This window comes from Tiliqua scincoides, chromosome 4 (genome assembly GCF_035046505.1).
Source record: "Tiliqua scincoides isolate rTilSci1 chromosome 4, rTilSci1.hap2, whole genome shotgun sequence".
NCBI classification, from domain to species: domain Eukaryota; kingdom Metazoa; phylum Chordata; class Lepidosauria; order Squamata; family Scincidae; genus Tiliqua; species Tiliqua scincoides.
Genome location: NC_089824.1, coordinates 135,435,546 through 135,456,670, shown reverse-complemented (window position 1 = coordinate 135,456,670; position 21,125 = coordinate 135,435,546). Strand labels below are relative to the sequence as shown.

Genomic DNA, 21,125 nt, shown 5'->3' with positions numbered 1-21,125 from the left:
TCCTAACCTGCCCAACACTCAATTTTAGTGGATGTCCCCTGGTTCTGGTATTATGTGAGAGTGTAAAGAGCATCTCCCTAGCCACTCTGTCCATCCCCTGCATAATTTTGTATGTCTCAATCATGTCCCCCCTCAGGCGTCTCTTTTCCAGGCTGAAGAGGCCCAAACGCTGTAGCCTTTCCTCATAAGGAAGGTGCCCCAGCCCCGTAATCATCTTAGTCGCTCTCTTTTGCACCTTTTCCATTTCCACTATGTCTTTTTTGAAATGCAGCGACCAGAACTGGACACAATACTCCAGGTGTGGCCTTACCATTGATTTGTACAACGGCATTATAATACTAGCCGTTTTGTTCTCAATACCCTTCCTAATGATCCCAAGCATAGAATTGGCCTTCTTCACTGCCGCCGCACATTGGGTCGACACTTTCATCGACCTGTCCACCACCACCCCAAGATCTCTCTCCTGATCTGTCACAGACAGCTCAGAACCCATCAGCCTATATGTGAAGTTTTGATTTTTTGCCCCAATGTGCATGACTTTACACTTACTGACATTGAAGCGCATCTGCCATTTTGCTGCCCATTCTGCCAGTCTGGAGAGATCCTTCTGGAGCTCCTCACAATCACTTCTGGTCTTCACCACTCGGAAAAGTTTGGTGTCGTCTGCAAACCACTTCACTGCTCAACCCTGTCTCCAGGTCATTTATGAAGAGGTTGAAAAGCACCGGTCCCAGGACAGATCCTTGGGGCACACCGCTTTTCACCTCTCTCCATTGTGAAAATTGCCCATTGACACCCACTCTCTGCTTCCTGGCCTCCAACCAGTTCTCAATCCATGAGAGGACCTGTCCTCTAATTCCCTGACTGTGGAGCTTTTTCAGTAGTCTTTGGTGAGGGACCGTGTCAAACGCCTTCTGAAAGTCCAGATATATAATGTCCACGGGTTCTCCCATATCCACATGCCTGTTGACCTTTTCAAAGAATTCTAAAAGGTTCGTGAGGCAAGACTTACCCTTACAGAAGCCATGCTGACTCTCCCTCAGCAAGGCCTGTTCGTCTGTGTGTTTTGAGATCCTATCTTTGATGAGGCATTCCACCATCTTGCCCGGTATGGATGTTAGGCTGACCGGCCTATAGCTTCCCGGGTCCCCCCTCTTTCCCTTTTTAAAAATAGGCGTGACATTTGCTATCCTCCAATCTTCTGGCACCATGGCCGTTTTGAGGGACAAGTTGCATACCTTAGTCAAGAGGTCTGCAACTTCATTCTTCAATTCCTTAATAACTCTTGGGTGGATGCCATCAGGGCCCGATGACTTATTGATCTTTAATTTATCAATGAGGTCTAAAACATCTTCTCTTTTAACCTCTATCTGACTTAACTCCTCGGTCAGGAGGGGCCGTTCGGGCAGCGGTATCTGCCCGAGGTCTTCTGCCATGAAGACAGATGCAAAGAACTCATTTAATTTCTCTGCCATCTCTAAGTCTCCTTTTATCTCCCCTTTCCCTCCCTCACCATCCAGAGGGCCAACCGCTTCTCTGGCGGGTTTCCTGCTTCTAACATATTTGAAGAAGCTTTTATTATTCCCCTTAATGTTGCTGGCCATGCGTTCTTCATAGTCTCGCTTGGCCTCCAGCATCACCTTCTTACATATCTTTTGCCACAGTTTATGTTCCTTTTTATTCTCCTCATTAGGGCAAGACTTCCATTTACGGAAGGAAGCTTCCTTGCCCTTCACAGCCTCTCTAACTTGGCTGGTTAGCCATGCGGGCATCCTCCTGGATTTAGTGGAACCCTTCTTTCTTTGCGGTATACACCTCTGCTGGGCCTCTATTACTGTTGTTTTAAGCAGCCTCCATGCACTCTGGAGAGATTGGACTCTTTTTACCCTCCCTTTCAACCTCCTTCTAACCAGCCTCCTCATTTGAGGGAAGTCCGCTCGTCGGAAGTCAAGGGTTTTTGTTAGAGATTTGCCTGGTATTCTTCCCCCAACGTGCATGTCAAAACGGATCGCAGCATGATCACTGTTCCCCAATGGCTCAGTAACGTTTACATCTCTAACCAGGTCCTGCGTACCGCACAATATTAAATCCAGAGTCACCTGTCCTCTGGTGGGCTCCGTGACTAGCTGATCTAAGCCACAGTCATTTAGCACGTCAAGAAATCCGTGCACGTCAATCTAATCTAATCTGATCTAAGCCACATCAATTTAGCACGTTAAGAAATCATAATTCTCAGTGGCTATTAGTCACTCAGTGGATATTAGTCACAGTACCTTTACTTTCAACATAAAAATTATAAGTACTCTTGTTATCTTTTTTATTAGCATGAAATCTATCTCAGAGGATTGTGCTACTGATTTGTTCATCTGATCTATTCATTTTTTATTTTTTTTAATAAAAAAGCAGTGTTCTTCCATGTTAACAAGAGAAGTCTGGAAGACTATGAATCATCTCTCTGAATGCTTCCATAGAAACAGACACAATAATACTGACAATACTACACCACGTGTGACACACATACTTCCAATTCTAATGAAATTCTACTGAAATTGTCTGAAATTAAAAAAAAAACTTCCAAGATCAGAAACTTGTTCGGAAAAAACACAGTTCAAAATACTGCATTTTCCAGCATGGACAGACATGGGAAGTCTGACATCGAAGCCAAAAATCTTTTCAGTACAAGGATCAAAGTAATAAACATGGTGTTCTACACACTGAACAAACTGTGACAGTAGCAGACTGTAGTGAAGTCCAATCTGAGAGCAGACTTTTCTGAGGGCTCAATCCTATCCAACTTTCCAACACAGCTGCAGCTGCAGTGCAGCCCTGAGGAAAGGCAACAAATGTTCCCTTACCTTGAAGAGGCCTCCATGACTGCCCCCCACCACCACAGGATGCAGTGCATGCCCCGTTGGTATGGCTGCATCAGCACTGGAAAGTTGGATAGGACTGGGCCCTAAAAGTTCTTATTAGGAGGGAAAATTTTTCTACAGATTAAAAACCGGGGGGGGGGGCAGAGCACACCTTTACATTTTAACATAAAATCAATTTTTACAAAACCTTTTAAATCTGAACTTCCAGTCTACAAATTACGTAGGGTTTTTTTTGGGAGGGAGGGGAGGCATCTTAGAAGCAGGAGCATACAGCAATCAGTATCAGCAGTACACTCTTAAGTACATCCTATGTGTACTAAACCATCTTGAATACTTCAGCAGAAAGTCTATAAATAACCCTCACAAATCTACCCCATGGTTGCTATGGGTCTTGGGGCAGCCGAAGACTCCATATCGCACCTCAAAATGTTCAAAATGTAATCTGAGGCTATTGTGAATTTTATAGCAGCTAATGGAGTTCTGCAAGAAGACCAAGAAGATCCTAGGGGGCAACCCCGATTTGCTTCATGGGAGGAAAAGTGCCCATGATCTCTTCCCTCCCTTTCCAAGAGCCAATGAGGCCTATACGCTTCCAGGTGGCAAGACTGCTACCTAAGAGCATTCCAGAGCAAGAAAGGTGAAAGGGAGAAGAATTCCCTTACCCTCCCATCAAAGCCTCCAAGAGAATTGTGGGGCACCTTGCAGGGGAGAGGCGAGCTGAGGAAAGGAAAGCCAAAGGTGGGGGGAAGTAAGGAAAGCTGACACAAGGGGAGCAAGAGCAAGGTTAGTGGGGGTGGGGGGTGGGGGTGAAACACCAGAACTTGGCCATGTCCCAGGGCCCACAGGAGCCTGGTAACAACACTGCAGGAAGAACTCTACAATAACACCTTCTCCCTGATGGATAGACACTCCAAGTGCAGGGGATGTTGATGTTGGGAGTATTCAAATGTGTGATTTCCATAATGAAGTTGTGCATTCCCCCGAGAACCAACTAGACCAGGGGTGCTCAATAGGTGGATTGCGATCTACCGGTAGATCGTGAGGCAAAATGAGTAGATCGCGGAGTGCCGACCCCCCCCTTCAGGTGCCTCTGGGAGGAAACGCCGGGAGTAAGGCCCATTGTACTCAATGGGGCTTACTCCCAGGTAAGTGTGGCTAGGATTGCAGCCTCACAGCCTAATCCTAGGCATGTCTACTCAGGAGTAAGTCCTGTTATACTCAGTGGGGCTCAAGGTACACCAACATACATTGTACACATAAATGTTATATGTTATGATGGCACGAACATTGTAAAAAAAACTCTGGTAGATCTCCGGGCCTTGCTGGGTTTCAAAGTAGCTCTTGAGCCAAAAAAGTGTGAGCACCCCTGAACTAGACAATGTAGTTTGGTGCTGGGCTCATCCCTTATGACAGGAGCCACCACACTACTGTTCTTTCAGATTAGCCTCAGGAGCACTGTGTGCCATATGAACAAGTTGTACCACACTGTAGTTGCCTTAACAGTCTTTGCTAAACATAAGCAGTTTAGCAAAGCTTTCATTCTCTCCAGGAAATTCTAGGCTGTCTCCCGAAACCGTATCCAGGTATGAGAAACTGGTCTGGTCTGTATGGTCTGAGAAACTCTTTCCTCTTCAGTCAGGCCAGGATGAGCATCACCTGTCCTAGCTAATGCTGTGGGCTGTGCCTTACAAAGTAGAACTGGGTCCTGAGTAATTCCTCTCCTACCAGCAACAGTAATGTTTGTTTCTGAAACTAGGATGTGAAATAGTGAAGTTTTAAGGACTCATCATGAGACATGAGATCATAGTCGGAAAATGCAATCCAAACAACCCATCTGCTTAGCACTACAAATAGCAAATGTGAATGTCCTGGCAAACTGATTTACAAAAAAGTAGGTAGCAGCTGGCTCACTCTGGAGAAGGAGCATTCCAGTATTGGACAAGCACACATGACTTCACTCTGGGCCTAGTATTGTCCCTTCAAAAAAACTTCAATAACAGCAGCACAAACCCTTTCTGCTGTGCCCCAGAGGCTCAGTTCAAACCGATTAGAGTTTGGGTTGCAGACCACACAGCAGGCAAGTTATAGTAGCATTTCCTACTATGCCTTTGGCATGATTACTCGCACTACAATGCCTTCCAAGACTAGTGATACATTATAAACCACACAGCCTGTCAAAGTAGGAAAGGTCTACTAGAGTCAACAATCACACCAGAAAGGCAATTCCATAGAACCCCATGAAAGCAAGAATTCAAACAAATAAGTGCAAATAAAGAAAAGGTCAAAACATTGAGGAAATTTGCATTACCTAATTGCCCTGAACCTTAGTAATTAACATACATTTCTTTAATTAACCTCACAACTTTTTCCCCACAATGAACGTCATCAGCATCAGTTGCATTGGCACTTGAGCTAAGAACCACATTTTAAGCAGTGATTGCCTTATATCAGGGGTGCTCAATAGGTGGATCGCGATCTACCGGTAGATCGCGAGGCAAAATGAGTAGATCGCGGAGTGCCGACCCCCCCCTTCAGGTGCCTCTGGGAGGAAACGCCGGGAGTAAGGCCCATTGTACTCAATGGGGCTTACTCCCAGGTAAGTGTGGCTAGGATTGCAGCCTCACAGCCTAATCCTAGGCATGTCTACTCAGGAGTAAGTCCTGTTATACTCAGTGGGGCTCAAGGTACACCAACATACATTGTACACATAAATGTTATATGTTATGATGGCGCGAACATTTAAAAAAAAAAACTCTGGTAGATCTCCGGGCCTTGCTGGGTTTCAAAGTAGCTCTCGAGCCAAAAAAGTGTGAGCACCCCTGCCTTATATTAAGCAGGAGGACAATAACTCTCCGTTCACCTCCGCATAGCACTTTTTCTAGTGGCTACTTGTTGATGTCTCTCTTTTGTGCATCTGTTCTAGATTGTGAGCTCTTTGAACAGGGAGCCACCTTTTCATTTATGTTGCTGTACTAATCACTTCGTGTACTTTTGATGAAAAGCGGTACAGAAATATCTTCTGTAATAATCATCATAATATGGACAATTATCAAGGGGTTCCACAGCATCAGAAAGTTCAGAATACTTACAGTGAAAACTCTTGGGATTCTAGGGGCAAGTCTTTCTGTCTTCACTTTCCACACCAAGGGCACAGGAGAGTTCAGCAAGAAAACCAGTGGCTTCTGGTGGATATGAATGGAAGAAATTGGATTCAAATGTAAGGTGACCTGCAAAAAAAAAAGAAAAGAACAATACTAAGACCTTATTAAAGACCATATTAGTGATTGAGTCTAGCACAATGGTTCCCAAACTTTTCAGCACCAGGACCCACTTCTTTAAACAACACTCTATTGGGACCTAGGTTTACCAGACTTGGAAAAGAAGATCTAGAAATAAATAATATTTTACTTATTTTTTATATAACTAATACCAGAAAACAACCCTCAAACATTTATCTCCCATTTATATTTACACATGCTTGCAAACTTCAGGAGCTCAGATCCTTGCAGGGCAATTAGCAGCTATCTTGTGAACTTAAGGAGCTAGAATCTTTGCAGGGTAATTAGCAGCTAAGTATCTGATTTCTAGATAGCCTCAGGGCTTCAGGCAATTACTTATCTGATCTTTCCATAACCCTTTGGCAACCCTCCAAAAAATCAGGTTGTAACCCACCAGTGGATCCCAGCCCACAGTTTGGGAATCATGCGTAACTCTAGCACAGGGGGTCTCTAAACTTTTTGGCTGAAGGGCCGCATCAAATATCTGGCATGGAGTTGAGGGTCGGAAAAGAAAATTAAATATAAAATTTAAATAAATACATTAGAGATGGAACTTAGATAAATGACTGAAATGAATGAATGAATGGGCTCAAATGTCCAGGATTTCTCCAAGCACCAACACAGCTCAAGAAATAAAGCACACACACTCAAATGGACCCCCATTCCCCTAACCCACAAGCACAATTCTGGCTGTGTTTGGTCAACTGGGCAAGAGGCTCTAAGGGGATCAGAGGCTGGCCGCAGGCTGGATGGAGGCTCTCCGTGGCCCCTGGGCTGGGGTTTGGAGACCCTTGCTCTAGCATAATCATTTGTCTTTCTGCACTGATGTCCTGCAAAGCATAGGCAGAATCCACCATTCTAAAGCCACTCTGAGATCCACTGACTCTGATGCCCATATAGACACAATCGGACAAGATGTTTGTTAACAAAATTAGGAGGTTTTGATCACATGTATGTATGGGTTCTGTGAAGTCAACAGAGATATACAAGGCTCGTTTGCAGTTTTGGAGTAGGGGGAGAGAGGAGTGATTCTCTGCTGCAACATTCAGGATGTGTGGGCTGAACAGTCTTCAGGGAGGAAGTCTAGGATGCCTGAGATGAGATTTACTAATGAAAACAATTCCAGGAAAGAGACAAGATACTTGGGATCTTGCAAGAGAGAGGGGGCTCTCTTTTACAGCAAACCAGAAAGACACCTGCTCAGCAAGACAGAATCTTTCGGTTCTACCCAGTATCCTAAAAGCTCTTTCTGTTTGTAAGTGGGCACTTTTCAGGAGGCTGGCAATGAAATAACCTCCTGTTCTTACTGTGTTTAGCACATGAGCATTATCCTCAAAAGATCATTTCTCTCCCACCATACCAACAGCTATCCTCTAAGGACCTGTATAAAGTGATTTTCATGAAAGTGCCTTCTCACTAATTTTTCAACCAAATAAAGGAATTCTTACCTGAGAATCTCCTGTTCTGGGAGGAGGAAGGAGGGGCATTTGTCACTATATGGGTTGCCCCTCCCTCTGCAAGGCAGGGCCAGACTTGTTTCGGATTCCCCTCCAGAGGAGGCATCCCATAACTTCCCAGTCCAACTCTGCCTTGCACAGAGCATGGTCATGACTTGGTTGAGCTCAGCTGCTCCGCACTTTCCTACCTCCATTTTCTCCCTCCCACCCACCCCCCATACTCCTCCTCCTCCTTCCTTACTTTTTCCCCCTCCCACCCTTAGCAGCAGGAGGTCACCTCAGGGAGATGGCCAGCGGACCTCATCAGCCCGCACTGCATGAGCGGGAGACCCGCTTTGGCCCCACATGCGCCATTTTGCCTCAAAGCAAAAGAAGAGAGGAGAGAGAGAGAGAGAGAGAGACAGGCACGATGGGGAAAGCAGCAAGCGGGAGGCACAGAAGAGCGGGGGGAAAATATTTTGAAAAATATAATGAAAAAGTAAGGCATGCAACAAGTATTAACAGGCAGCAATATAGACACAGCAAATGTAAACATGACAAACACTGGAAATTGTTCCTGACAAAAACTGCATCTGCAAATAAACCTGGAACCAAGGAAAGCTTATGTCCTAGGGAAAGGGTCTCCAAACCCCGGCCCGGGGGCCAGATGCGGCCCATGGAGAGCCTCTATTCGGCCCGCGGCCAGCCTCTGATCCCCTGAGAGCCTCTGGCACAGTTGACGAAACAGAACCAGAGCTGTGATTATATGTGCTTTATTTCCTTGGCGATGTTCGTGCTTGGAGAAATCCTGGACATTTGAGCCCATTCATTTATTCATCTAAGTTCCATCTCTAATGCATTTATTTAAAGTTTAGAGATCCCTGTCCTAGGGCAAACAACAGCTTTGGGGGTGCAGTTTTCATTAGGAATATGGCACAGCAGGAAAGGGTTCAATACATGCTTCTTGCACTTTGTGGTCTTGCCTGCCCCTCCTCCAGCTGCTACTTCATTTTAAAGCAACATGCAGAGCGAAACTACGTATTTAAAGCAATGTGCAACTTGGCTCTAAGTTTCTCATATCTCTCAGCTGATCACGCAACCCTTCCATCTATTTTCTGAAGTATACAGACCTAGGGCCCTTCCTGATAGGCACTCTTTGTTCACTCACTCTTGAGCGGAAGAGGTTCACTCAACATTGTCATTCAACCATTATCCACGTGAATTTTCCTGTGCTTAAACCATTGCCTTGATTAACACAGAATATTCAACTTTTTAGAGAACAGCTATGCACTGCCCATTAGTGTTGACAGCGCAAAGTGCAAGGAAAGTGCACCGAGACATTATATTTTGTTGCCTTTCTGCATATAGCTGAAAGCAGGGAAAAAGCAACTGGCTGGTGCTACAAGAACTATCTGGAAGTTCCCCTTGGAAACTGCGACATGTACTTTTCTGCATGCAAATGTCAGCTCCTAGTCCAAAAGAAGATAAAAGCACACAAACCCTGTGCTTTTAGTTAAACGGCCAGCAGAGCTTCATTCAAAAATTGTTTCCATCTTCCCTATACAGGCGTAGCAGTAGTAAAGAAACACAGAAGACTTGCTATTGGAGCTGGAGATTACTGTAAGCATTTTGCTCTGAATATAACCAGCACATAAAAATAAGTATATCTGGTAAATAATATTTCTGTGCATTTCATATGCCCATATAGCTATTAAGAATCTCCTTCAAAGGAGTGTTGCAGACACGTTCGATTATCAAGGAAGTAAAGACAGCTGCAAACTCTCTGTTTCCCTGGAGATACCAGTTTTATAGAAGGCTAAGCATCACCACAGCAACCAAATTACAAAAACAGGCTGTGGGCTCGTGCCCCATTATTCTGCCAAAGTCATTTGTATGATAGGAACAGACTAGGGCATGAAGACTGAAAAAACCAATCAAAGCAAACACCACCCTTGAAGTATCATGTTGTTTTGCCGACTTCAAGGCCTCAAATCACACGCTCGCAAATGTTGTTATGAAAGCCAATGCCCAAGGTTTTGTAATGCTGAACTAACCACTCCAGTGTGAAGGACCTCCCAGCACATTTTTCCTCAAAACAACCATTACAAATTTGTGCGAATAAAGCAGGGCAAAAATATATCACGTTACAGGACCCAGATTGAGACAGCTGTTCAGAGAAGCACAGGGGAGGAAATGGACTTTTCAGCCTAAGAAAGTATTGCCCTTTGCATCTGTGGGTCACAACACTGGAGCACTATACCTTGAAGGAGATTTTGCAGGCAGCAAATTACCTATTCAGGTACATTCCAGGAAGGTAAACCACTGCCCTCAGGGATAGTCTTTCATACTTCTTAAAATCCTCCATTTAAAACCATCACGTTCACCATCGCCCCTTGTTACACTTGGTTTATGTTTCCACCAACATGACTGACTTTTTCATATGTCAGCTACACTGCTACCCGCTTCTGACATGTCATGGACAGTCCCTCTCACTTCAACGAACGAAGTTGCTTTCTATTGTGACTATTTGTCCAACTAGATCTCTCTGTTCCGTGCGAACTGGCAGCAGCTCTCCAGCCAAGAGAATACAGCTTGGTTGCCAGTGTCACTGGCCACTTGGGCCATGTGGAAGAAAACCTGAGCAGGAACACACGTTCCTATTACATGATTTAACCTTCCTAAGTGTAAAAAAACATACAAAAATAGTGTGCATGTATCTCTCATAGCTCCCTGCACTGTCAGTCAGCAAAACAATTGACAGATACATATAGCCACTCACAGATCACTTATTAGGAGTACAATGGTTGGCTCTGCCTCTTCACCCAAAGATACCCACAAAAATCAAAAGATATCCATGTCTCCCAATTTCAAGGAGCCCTGTATAGAGGAGGAAAGAGGGTTAGAAATGGGTAAGGGGAGAAACAGTATCCCTCAGGTGGCTACATTCAGTTTGAGAGACTTTAATTATCAATCCCAATTACCATAGTCTTTCGAGACTGAAGGCTGCCAACACAATTACCAATCCCTACTACATATGGTGCCTGATCATCTGTGGATTTCTCATCACGGATCTGATTCAATGAGGGTCTCCTGACTCGCACTGATCCCCAACCAAGCCTGACCTGAATGCTATGAATGCAACTGGGATGCTGTGGGATCAAATTAGAGTTTCTTGTAAACCTCAGGGCTTGAAAAAGTATATTTTATAATCTGAAATCTCCAGGGGCAACATTACGTCAAAGTACTATCTTTGACTTTCTCAATCCTATTTTTCTCTTATTATTCTATTATACAAAATAGCCAAACGTCAAATGAAGAGCTCCTAGGAAAGGAATTTGTCCTCCTACTCCCTCCCATGTTCAATTCAGCACATGGACATTCCATCAAACCAATTACAGAGCTGCTATGCAAGCTGCTAACTAAACTTCAATCTTGAAAGCATTAAGGAAACAAATATGTTTTGGTACAGTAAGAAACATATTGTACTACAATGAACATATTCTTCCATATGTGGAAAAACTAGAATCTGCACAAGTTTTAACAGATGGTTTCTGAAGGAGTAAAAAAGCAGTTTTGGTTAAGAGCTTATTGAGTATTCAGATTCTAGAACAGCAACTAGAAAATGCACTAACAGCCCAATTCTATCATCTAGGCCCCACTGGCAAAGCATGAGTTGCACCAGCAGATGTACCAGGAACCAGGAAGGGGTACCTGAATCCTGTCCTGCTCTTATGCCACCGGTGAATGCATCATTAGTGCCTATATAATGCACGATTATATAGTGTATAATCGATATAGTGCACGATTAGTGCCCCATCGTGCCTGTCTCTCTCTCACTCCCCTTTCTTCTCTTGCTTTGAGGTATGCAGCTTGGTATGATCTCTTAATCCTTATGCAAATGAAGCATATACATTAGCATTAAAAATACTCAGCTGTGAATGAAGATGTTTCCCAAACAAGTATCAAAAAGGCTGAACAGCACTCTCAGTTTCTGTTAATGCTTAGCTCTACAAGGAACACACTATTCCGCTTTAGTTTACTGTGGGGTTTAAAAACCAAAGCAAAAACTACAATGCACAAAGTCCAAAGAAACAATTGTTTCTTCCTCCTATTTATTTGTCAAGTGTGCTGCACTCCAAATATTCAATTAATTAGGCCAGTGGCTCTCCAGCTTTGAGGGAGCTTTACTCCCTCAGTCAGTTCTTGTGGGGGAGGGGATAGGGCAGCGACGCAATCCTCAGAATCGCGCCGCTAAGGGGGGGGGTGAGGGGGGTGCTTGTGACTTACTTTATGAAGACAAGGCTGCAGCAGGCCGCAGGAGGTGCAGGGAGCCCTGCGCAGCCCTCTGCAGCGCTCCCAGAGGCTTGGAACGTTCAGAGAAAGCGGGCACAAAGCGCCTCCTGCAAAACGGAAGTGCTTTACGCCCAACGGAAGTGCTTTATGCCCTTTATGCTTTACGCCCAATTTCTCTGAATGTTCCAAGCCTTGGGGAGTACTGCAGAAGGCTGCACAGGGCTCCCTGCACCTCCTGCAGCCTTCTCTTCATAAAGTAAGTCACAAGCACCCCCCTTACCCCCCCATACGGGCACGATCCTGGGGGTCGCTTCCCTGCCTCTCTCCTTCCCCTGCCCCTTAAAGGGTTGGGGGAACCTTTACACGAACTGGTGGGTCATGACCCACCAGTCTGAGAACCACTGAATTAGGCTATTTGCTTTTTAACCAATTAAGTAAGTATATTTAAATAGTTTGCATATTACCAATACCCCAATAGCCCTGTGCAGATGTTATCTGTGTGGACACCATCCATGCAATGGGGTAATGTTTCAGGGTGGCACTCACGGTGAGAAGCTCTGCCCTTGTTCAGCACTTGTAATGATTGACAAATGCTGAACATGGTGGGGGAGGGCAGAGCTTCAGGGGCGTGTCCATGCAGGGTCTGATAGCATGCTTGTAACCTCCCCCATGGACAGCACTGATGCAGGGAAAGGTTGCACAGGACTACACCAGGTGTCTTTTTGAGTTACTGAAGTAAATATAACGTAACTTACAAATTAACAAACTAAAGCTATCCAACATTGTTAATAAGGACATTTTTTTTCTGATTTATTCCCTATTAAAACAACACAAAAGAAACAAAATAACCTCCAGATAGGAAGAAGTCTGCCATTCCCTCATTGTTCAACCACTTCAAATCTACCCTCACCTATTTGAACCAACCCACAGTAATTAATCAACTAGAGTTTTGGCTGATTTGTTGACTGATTCAACCAGTTAAGACTTGGCTGCCACTAATAATATGGTGAGATCATCAAAACTGCATGAGCAATCTTAGCCAACTGTTTTCAAACTTTCCATCTTACAGTTACCCCCTTCCAATATTGGTTTGTAGCTAATGAACCCTGAACGTCTGCTATAAAAACCCAATTCACTATGGAGGCTATGCAGAATTCTAGGATATGCATATAGTTCATGCAGGGTACTGGCCAGGTTGGCTGGACTTTACCATTAAACCATGTTGACTGAGAAACAGCCCCAGAACACACCTTGCATTCTCCCACAGCTGAACATTACAGGTAATTGCGGCCCAGCTGTCTTTTAGAGAAGACAATCTTTAAAAAAAAAATTCACATTTTTATACCACCCTTCCTCCAAGGAGCTCAGGGTGTGGTGTACATAGTTCCTTCCCTCCTTTTATCCTCACAGCAACCCTGTGAGGTAGGTGAGGCTGAGATAATAACTGGTCCAAGGTCACCCAGGAAGCTCTGTGGCTGAGTAGGGATTTGAACCTGGATCTTCCATTTCTAACTCCTGATCTACAACACCATCCTGGTCGTGGTTCTCGTTGAGGAACCTGGTGTTCCCTGAGACACAACATGAAATTTTTTCTTTTTTGGTGGGCCCCTTCTGAGTCAACAGTCAAACAACCTAGGGTTTCTTTAAGGTTTTCATTTGAAATGAAAATTTGGGCAAGTTCTCATGCTCCTATAAAGTAAGAGACCAAGGGAACTGGCACAGTGTAGGCATGCTATGTGCAAACTTTGCCACATAATAGTGCCAAAGTCTTTAGCTCTCATCTGCTTTCCAATTTTGAGCACCTGCTTTGCAGAAATTGCCATTTGTACAGAGCTCTGCCAAATTATACAGTATTTTAGAACAGCACATCTATCGTATGGTGGGAATAACTCTGCCTGGTATAACTAGGGCTAAGCATATCTTACACAGGAAACTGGGGGGTGCCAAATCCAGCATCAAGGAAACCCAAATTGTACGTTTAGAATTGAGCCTAGTAACATTGCACAAATTAACCTACTTCACATAATTTAACCTGTTTCAAAAGCTCATGCTTTAAGATAATTTGTATTTGGGTTGAAAAGAGTGGGGTGACAAGGACATGGGCACAGAAACAAGGTGGAAATAAGCCAGGAAAAACAGTCACCATGACAGGGAGACAACGAATTCTGAATAGCTTTACCCTCCCCTCCATGTTGCTGTCCCACTCCTGATTCCTCCATGTGGCTCCTATTTAAAGTTGGAAAAATTCAAGCACATCAGTCCAACTCAATCATGAGTTCAATGTCACATGTAGTTTAGCCCTTAGCTTATCCCCACGGGTTTCAGTGTCTTGACTCAACACTGTCTACATATTTCTTTGTTATTCACAGCAACAGAGAGACTTGCTTCTTAAAGTGAAAACTATTGGGCAGCCTAATCCTGAGCTGGCCAGCGCCTGGGGCTGAAGCAGCGCCAAAATGGCTGCCACAGCATCCTAAGCATGCCAGGCAGCTGCCGATGCCTCCATTTTGTCCCCTTCCCTCTAGTAAGGTAAGCAGCCCTGCAATGGGGTTACTCAACTCTGCACCAGCTACTTAGTCAGTGCAGAGTAAGGGCCCAATCCTATCCAACTTTCCAGCACCAGTGCAACCGCAATGCAGCCCCAAGGTAGGGGAACAAACGTTCCCATACCTTGAGGAGGCCTCTGTGACTGCCTCCCCACCACAGGATACAGTGAATGCCCCATTGGCACACTGGAAAATTGGATAGGATTGGGCCCTAAAGCAGTCCCATGGTTAAGAGGGCTGACATGGGGCTTTGAATCTGACTGAGCTGAGTACTGTACTAGAATTACATGGGCACAGAGAAAAAGAATGAGAGTTAAATGGCAGGAAATCCAGGAGGCCTAGTCATAAGATGAGCTTAAAGGTATACAAAATAAGCAAGGTGAAAATTCACAGTTAATTATATGAGAAATGGGGAAGTAAAGAGTAGTTCTGCTCAGTGGTTACAGCTAACCACTCAGTCTTTAAAGGTGAGTAACCGCATAGTATAGCAGCCTTAGAGTACAATCCTATCCTGCGCTGGAACAGGCAAGCCAGGAGGCTTGCACTGTACCCAGCGCAGGATAGTGGCCATAAGCAGCTCAGCCAGAGGCAAGGGGAAACTTTTCCCCTTACCCCTGGGTAAGGGCTGCTGTCCCCTATGAGTCTCCTCAGACTTGCGCCACCTCTTGATGTGACACAAGTCCGAGGAGAATGGAGCGGCTTGAAGTCACACCGTTCTCCCCGGGAATGGGGGTTGGAATCCAGCATCACTGCTGGATCCCAGTCTCACCTCCTGCTCCCCGCCCCCGGGGTCGCCCACCGCCCGCTCTCCCCCTGCCCCAAAATGCCTCCCTTCCGCCTCTTCCCCGCCTCCCTTTTGTCCTTGCATCGGCCCTGCTGGGCCAACCCAAGTGTCTGAGAAGAAACCTCCGCAGCCGACACTTCTCAGAGCACCAGCTCAGCTTCCTCTCGAGGAGGCACAAATGTGCCTTATGGCATGTTTGCAACCCTCCTGGGCCTGTGCAAAGGACTTGCATTGGCCCAAGGATGCATTAGGATTGCGCCCTACATCTGGTCTGAATAAGCCTGTAGCAGCCACAACATATTCAAGTAGAGCCCACTGAAATAAGAAGCTGAGAGTTTAAATTGATGAAATTCACTGCTTCTGTGTCTTAAAGCAGGTATGAATTGAGACTTTTAAAAGTGAAAGACTATCACTTGCAAAATCTTTTGGTTGACAAAATGATCATATAAAACCCTGAACAATCCATATGTCTCAGTTCACCACAACACACAGAGGCCAGCAGGATTCCAATAAAATCAAAAGCATCCTTAGGAGGCAGGGACTGACTGTTACACATTAAACAAAACACATTTGCTTGTTTTAATTCTATTTAAAGTCACAAGGCCAACTTGTGCCAACTACCCTACAGAGATCAAGAGACTGCTCTCTAGAGAGCTATAACATGAGGCCCAGCTTTTCATTTTTGCAAAATTTGACTATGAAATCTGAATTAGAGTTGAAAGAGTAATAGTTCCCCACTTCATCCATTGCAGCAAAACACAGTACTAATCCAGAAATATAATATATATTAACCATACTTTCATGGTGATTGATTGACATACAGTGTGCTGTAATAATGCTGTCATGCTATTGTTGGATGTTCGTGCATGCGCACAACCAAGAGAGAAGTGAATACTCAAACTTTCAGGATTCAGACTGCAATCTGAAGTTGTACAAACTTTTACAACTTGGTTCTGCTGACTGCATGGAGCATCCCTAACTCAGCCAGCAAAATAATTTGTAACTCCAAATAATTTGACACTCATGAAGAATCTCTGGCTCCTTGACACCTTCAAACTTATTCAATTAGTACAGTGGCATAGCTAGGATGGGGTACATTGCCCCCTGCAGCGGCGTGGCAATTTTCTGCTGTCTCCACTCAGGGGGTGACAGCTCCTTCCTGTCTTCCTTCTTTTGTGGGCAGGAAATGCCGCAAAATCAACCCGCCTGCCCTCATCCCCAAATGGAGCCATTTCCTTGGTTAAGGTCACACGCACATGGAGGAGAGGTGACAGCACAGGCAAGGGAGTGACACAATGGTGTAGGGGGCATCATCGTGTCACCCAGCCCCAGGCACTTCTTCCCGGCCCAGCTACGCAACTGAATTAGTAGTAAAATTATTGGCATGTCCCTTAAAAGGTCCTGACTCTGCAGCAAGGGGATGAAGCTTTGAAGGACTAGCCTGGGCCAGAAGACATAAAAGAGCTCACCTGGAGCTGGGACTCGGTCAGATCAAATTGTTCCCTCACAGCTTTCCAGAATCCTGTAACTCTGGTTATCTTGACTCACACAAGGCAAAGTCACTTGGCAGTTCCATTGGACTAGCTACCTTGTTAGTATTAGGTCTTAGAAACAGCACTAGCCACATAATGACACAATTATTATGAATGATGGAACTTCAGACTCTCTTAACTTGCCAAGCCCATTGGTTGTCTGCCACAATTTTCAAGCTAACCCATGTCTTGTGAACATCTAAAAAAAAGTGCATATAATAAGCTGGTATTCAGCATCTGGATTTTCAGAACTGGCAAACATCAATGTTGTTTATTTGGGGGAAAAGAATTCTGCTTAAGTTCTCTTGCAATGAAATTTGCCAGGAGAGAAATAGAGCATTTTTTTTTTTTACTAGAAAACAGAAATGTCTCTGTAAACAGGTATGTTTTCAGAGACAAAAACTCAGACAGTGGGAAAGACAAAAACACTGTAAACTCTACTGGAGTTTGTTCCATTGCTAGTGCAGTTTTTGGTGATGGAAAGGGGATAGTTAATTAACCTTTGATTCTTAGCAGAGTCAGATTTCCATTGTATATACAAACCAGCAGTGGTGCAGCTAAGGGGGTGCAGGGAGTAGCAGTTGCACCGGGCAGCAAGCTTGAGGGTGGGGGCAACAAGCTGAGCTTGACACTAGTGGCCTAAATTGTGAAAAAATTGGCATGTACAAATAATACCATCCTGTTATATATCATTGGAAAGGTAATTTAATGCGGAATGCAATGAAACAAACCTCATTGGAATATCTGTATTCTATCTAAAGTTATGGTCAATTAACCAGAAAATGAAAAGACAACTACCTTACGAAACAAAAAATGGATTTCTTTAACTCAAAGCTAATCTATGCAACTGATTGTTCTGACAGCCAATGATATTATGATACAGCATGGAACCAATAAGGTTATTGGTTTATTGACTCAATAAATAAGTCAACTCTCATTTCCATGTATCATAATATAGTTACCCCTGCTAACTGGGTAAAGAGGGACTTTCTTGAGAGATGCACTTTCTCAAGAGACTTTCTCTTATATTTAGCAGGGGGAGAGTATCCAATCCTCTTCACCACAGCACAGTGTCTCTAACCAATAAGAGGCACATTTTTATTTATTTACTTAATTAAATAAATTTGATTTTGTCGCGTGGGAGGCTACAAAATCTTTGACCCCAGATAGCAGATAGATACTTTAGCTATGCCACTGGCTGCGGAAGGTAGCAGAGCAAGTGGGTGGTGAGCTTCTGGGGGGAGGAGGCAGGTTTTCCCCCAACTTTCACTTTATTAAAAGCCTGGGTATGACATCACTTCAGGTTGTGACATCATTTCCGGGCTTGCACTGGGCTACACAATCATTGGTTACGACACTGCAAACCAGTTTTGTTCCTGTTCTTTTGTATCATATATATCAGGGGTGTCCAAACTTTTTGGCAGGAGGGCCACATCATCTCTCTGACACTGTGTCGGGGGGGGGGGGAAGGGATTTACATTTCAAATTTGAATAAATTTACATAAATGAATATATTAGAGACAGCACTTATATGAATGAATGAATTTTACTGAGCTTTTTTGTAATACACATGAGATCCAGAAAAGGGGGGTTGTTAAAATAATTCCTGACACATATAACACACCTCTTCCCTGGGAAAAGTACAGAACAAACTTAAGAGGAGTCAGAGTGGGCTTCTCTCCCCCCCCCCATGCAGCAGCCTGTTTTTACTCTCACTCCCCCCCCCCCCAATCCTGGCAACAAGCAGCAGCAAAGGAACACAATCAGTCAGGGAGCTGGTGGGCACCTGCCCCCTCAGGACAGGAGTTTGTTTCTCCTCATTCACACAGAGAAGGGAGCTGCCTGTCTCCCTCTCCCAGTCCCTCCCCCAGCCTGCACCCAGCACCAAACAAACTTAGAAGCAGGCAGAGAGCTGTGTGCATTTCCCCATTCACAAACGGACCCTCACCTTCCTCCCCCCCAGCACACTCACAGTCCAATCGGATCCACACTTTCCTGGGAGTAAACCCCACTGAGTCTGATGGGATTTACTGCTGAGTAGACATGCTCTCCAGTGGCTTTCAAACATCCCACGATTTCTCCCTTGCAGCGCCCGCCCCCCAGCACACGCAAGCAGCACAAATAGACTCACAGTTTCCCCTCCCTCCTCAGTGCCTGCCCCCCCAAGCCAAATTCAAGAAGCACAAACAGGCCCAGGACTTCTCACCCCCATCCAAAGCCTGCACTCAGCTGCAGCCTCCCCAACCTAATGGGAGGGTTGTGGATGGACGGGGCTCCTGCTCTTAGCCTTTTCCTGCTGCAAAGAGCAGTTGCATCGGCAGTGAGGGCTCTGGCAGGTTTCCAGCGGGCCCAGTGCCCATTGGAGATGGGGGCTCCCTGGGGGGCCGGATTGGGGCCCTCTGCAGGCCGCAAGTGGCCCGGGGGCCAGGGTTTGGGCAGCCCTGATATATATTAATAAGCAACACTATAGATTTGGAAGGCAAGTCAAAACATTATCTCCTTGCATGAAGATAAGCACCATGGAAGCAAATATTAATCTCAGAAATAAAGACTCTAGTTATAGCTCCCATTATGTGAATCATCAACATGTGAAGGGGGGAGCTGTTCCTGCCCTCCACACTCTTGCAAGCTCTGCATCTGACCTATTTGCATCTGGCATAAAGAATGGAATTTCTACATACATAAGCTGTGATTGCATAAAAAATCCTGGTCTCATTTTTGCCCCAGTGTATGAGATCAGGAACCAGGCTTGTGGAAGTGCAACCATCAGAGGAGGTGTCACACATTCCCCTCCCTGCACTCACTGCTATACAAGTGAAGAGGAAGGTAGGCATAGTCCAAATAGCTGGGTAAGGTAAGATGAACCATTAGTAATTCCTGCCTACTGACTTTCAACAGTAAAGTGTATTCCTGCTGTTTTTGCATAGTCACATTACGGAATGTGAGTGACACAGATACCATCAAATATTTCACAGCTGAAAACAAGGACATGCTTGTGAAATTGCTATTCCTGCCCCAAGGATCCCTCTGCAAGCACCATCCCCTCCAATATTACATGGCATTGAAGACTCTTCCCACCTGTCCTATCCTGTATGCATTACAGTTCGAGACTAATTATTCATGTAGTTCCAAGCACTCATATGGATAAAAAAACAACTGAACTATAGCAAATCAATTTAGAAAACAAAGTTTCTTTGCTCCAGTGATTGAAAAACAGCCTTGCTGACCTTTTGACTCTAAGATAATAGTCATTAAGAAGACAATCCATCAGTACTTCACTCAGCCCCTCCCTTTCACCAATGCAAAATGATCACATTTCTTTCACATGCTGGGGGAAGGGAGGAGTCCTTACTTGCTTGCTTGCACTAAGTAACAAAATGGAGCCACCCATCCCAAGATGCAACTTCTAGAGAGCATGGGGAAGGAGCTGAGTTCTAGAGAACAATACTAGCAACTCACACTAAGAAAGTTTTAAGAAGGCAACTGCCCCCCCAAAAGACAAAAATGGGGACCACAACATGACTATGACAACAGTACCACAACATGACTATCCCCTATCAGTAAACAGGGTGAGCTGGAACATACGCAGTGGAGAAACAAAATGGAGAACAGAGGTAGGGTTACCAATGATCCAGCTTCATTGGCTATCAGTTCATTTAGGGGAGTGATTCAAGATGCTGGATACTACCTTTAGAGTCCCTGAATAAAACAGGACCAGGATATGTGAAGGATACGCCTTCCTCCATATCAATCTACCAGTCATTTAGATCTAGAAGGGAGGTTCTCTGGTATATCCTGCAGTTTTCCAAAGCCAGGCCAGTGGTAATGCATGAGTGCCTTCTTGGTGGTGGCCCTCACCCTCTGAAACTCACTTTCATTAAATGTACATCTGGCCTTCCTGCTAGTTTTTTGCCAGAGACTAATTTCCTGGCCACCGGATAACCATTTAGTACAGCAGCACTATGTTCCACTGTTGTGAGGAGCTGCATAGCCCTAGTTAGGATCAGGTTGCTAATGAGATAATGCAGGGTATAACCTTGTTTTAAAAATAATTAAATAATGGCACAGAACAGTGAGATAAGACTGTGGGGATGTAGCTAGATTGCCTTGGTTTAAAAATCCATCCACTTCTTTTCCCACTGCTAAGAATTTTGAATCAATGTGTCTTTCCTTTGCTGTGTTTGTAAGGAACAATTTTCAAAGTGCTGCTACAGTTGTAGACGTAAAGACAATAAATACAATCACAAGCCCAAGCGAGACTAAACATTTTCCCTTATATATTAGAAAGAAAAGCACCTATATCAGAACCACAGGAGGAAAAACTAAACATGAAAGAAGGTATTTAATCTTCAAATGCATTTTAAATGCTGAATAACTTCAGAA

General features: G+C 44.6%; 1 protein-coding gene across 1 annotated transcript in view; it reads right to left on the bottom strand.

Annotated features, from left to right (window-relative positions):
* Positions 1 to 21,125, bottom strand: part of TGFBR3 (transforming growth factor beta receptor 3) — a 160,794-nt gene that overhangs the window by 65,913 nt on the left and 73,756 nt on the right. The window contains exon 4 of the mRNA XM_066624302.1: positions 5,963 to 6,100. Within this exon, the coding sequence (XP_066480399.1) occupies positions 5,963 to 6,100 (138 nt within the window). The remainder of the gene's footprint in view (positions 1 to 5,962; positions 6,101 to 21,125) is intronic.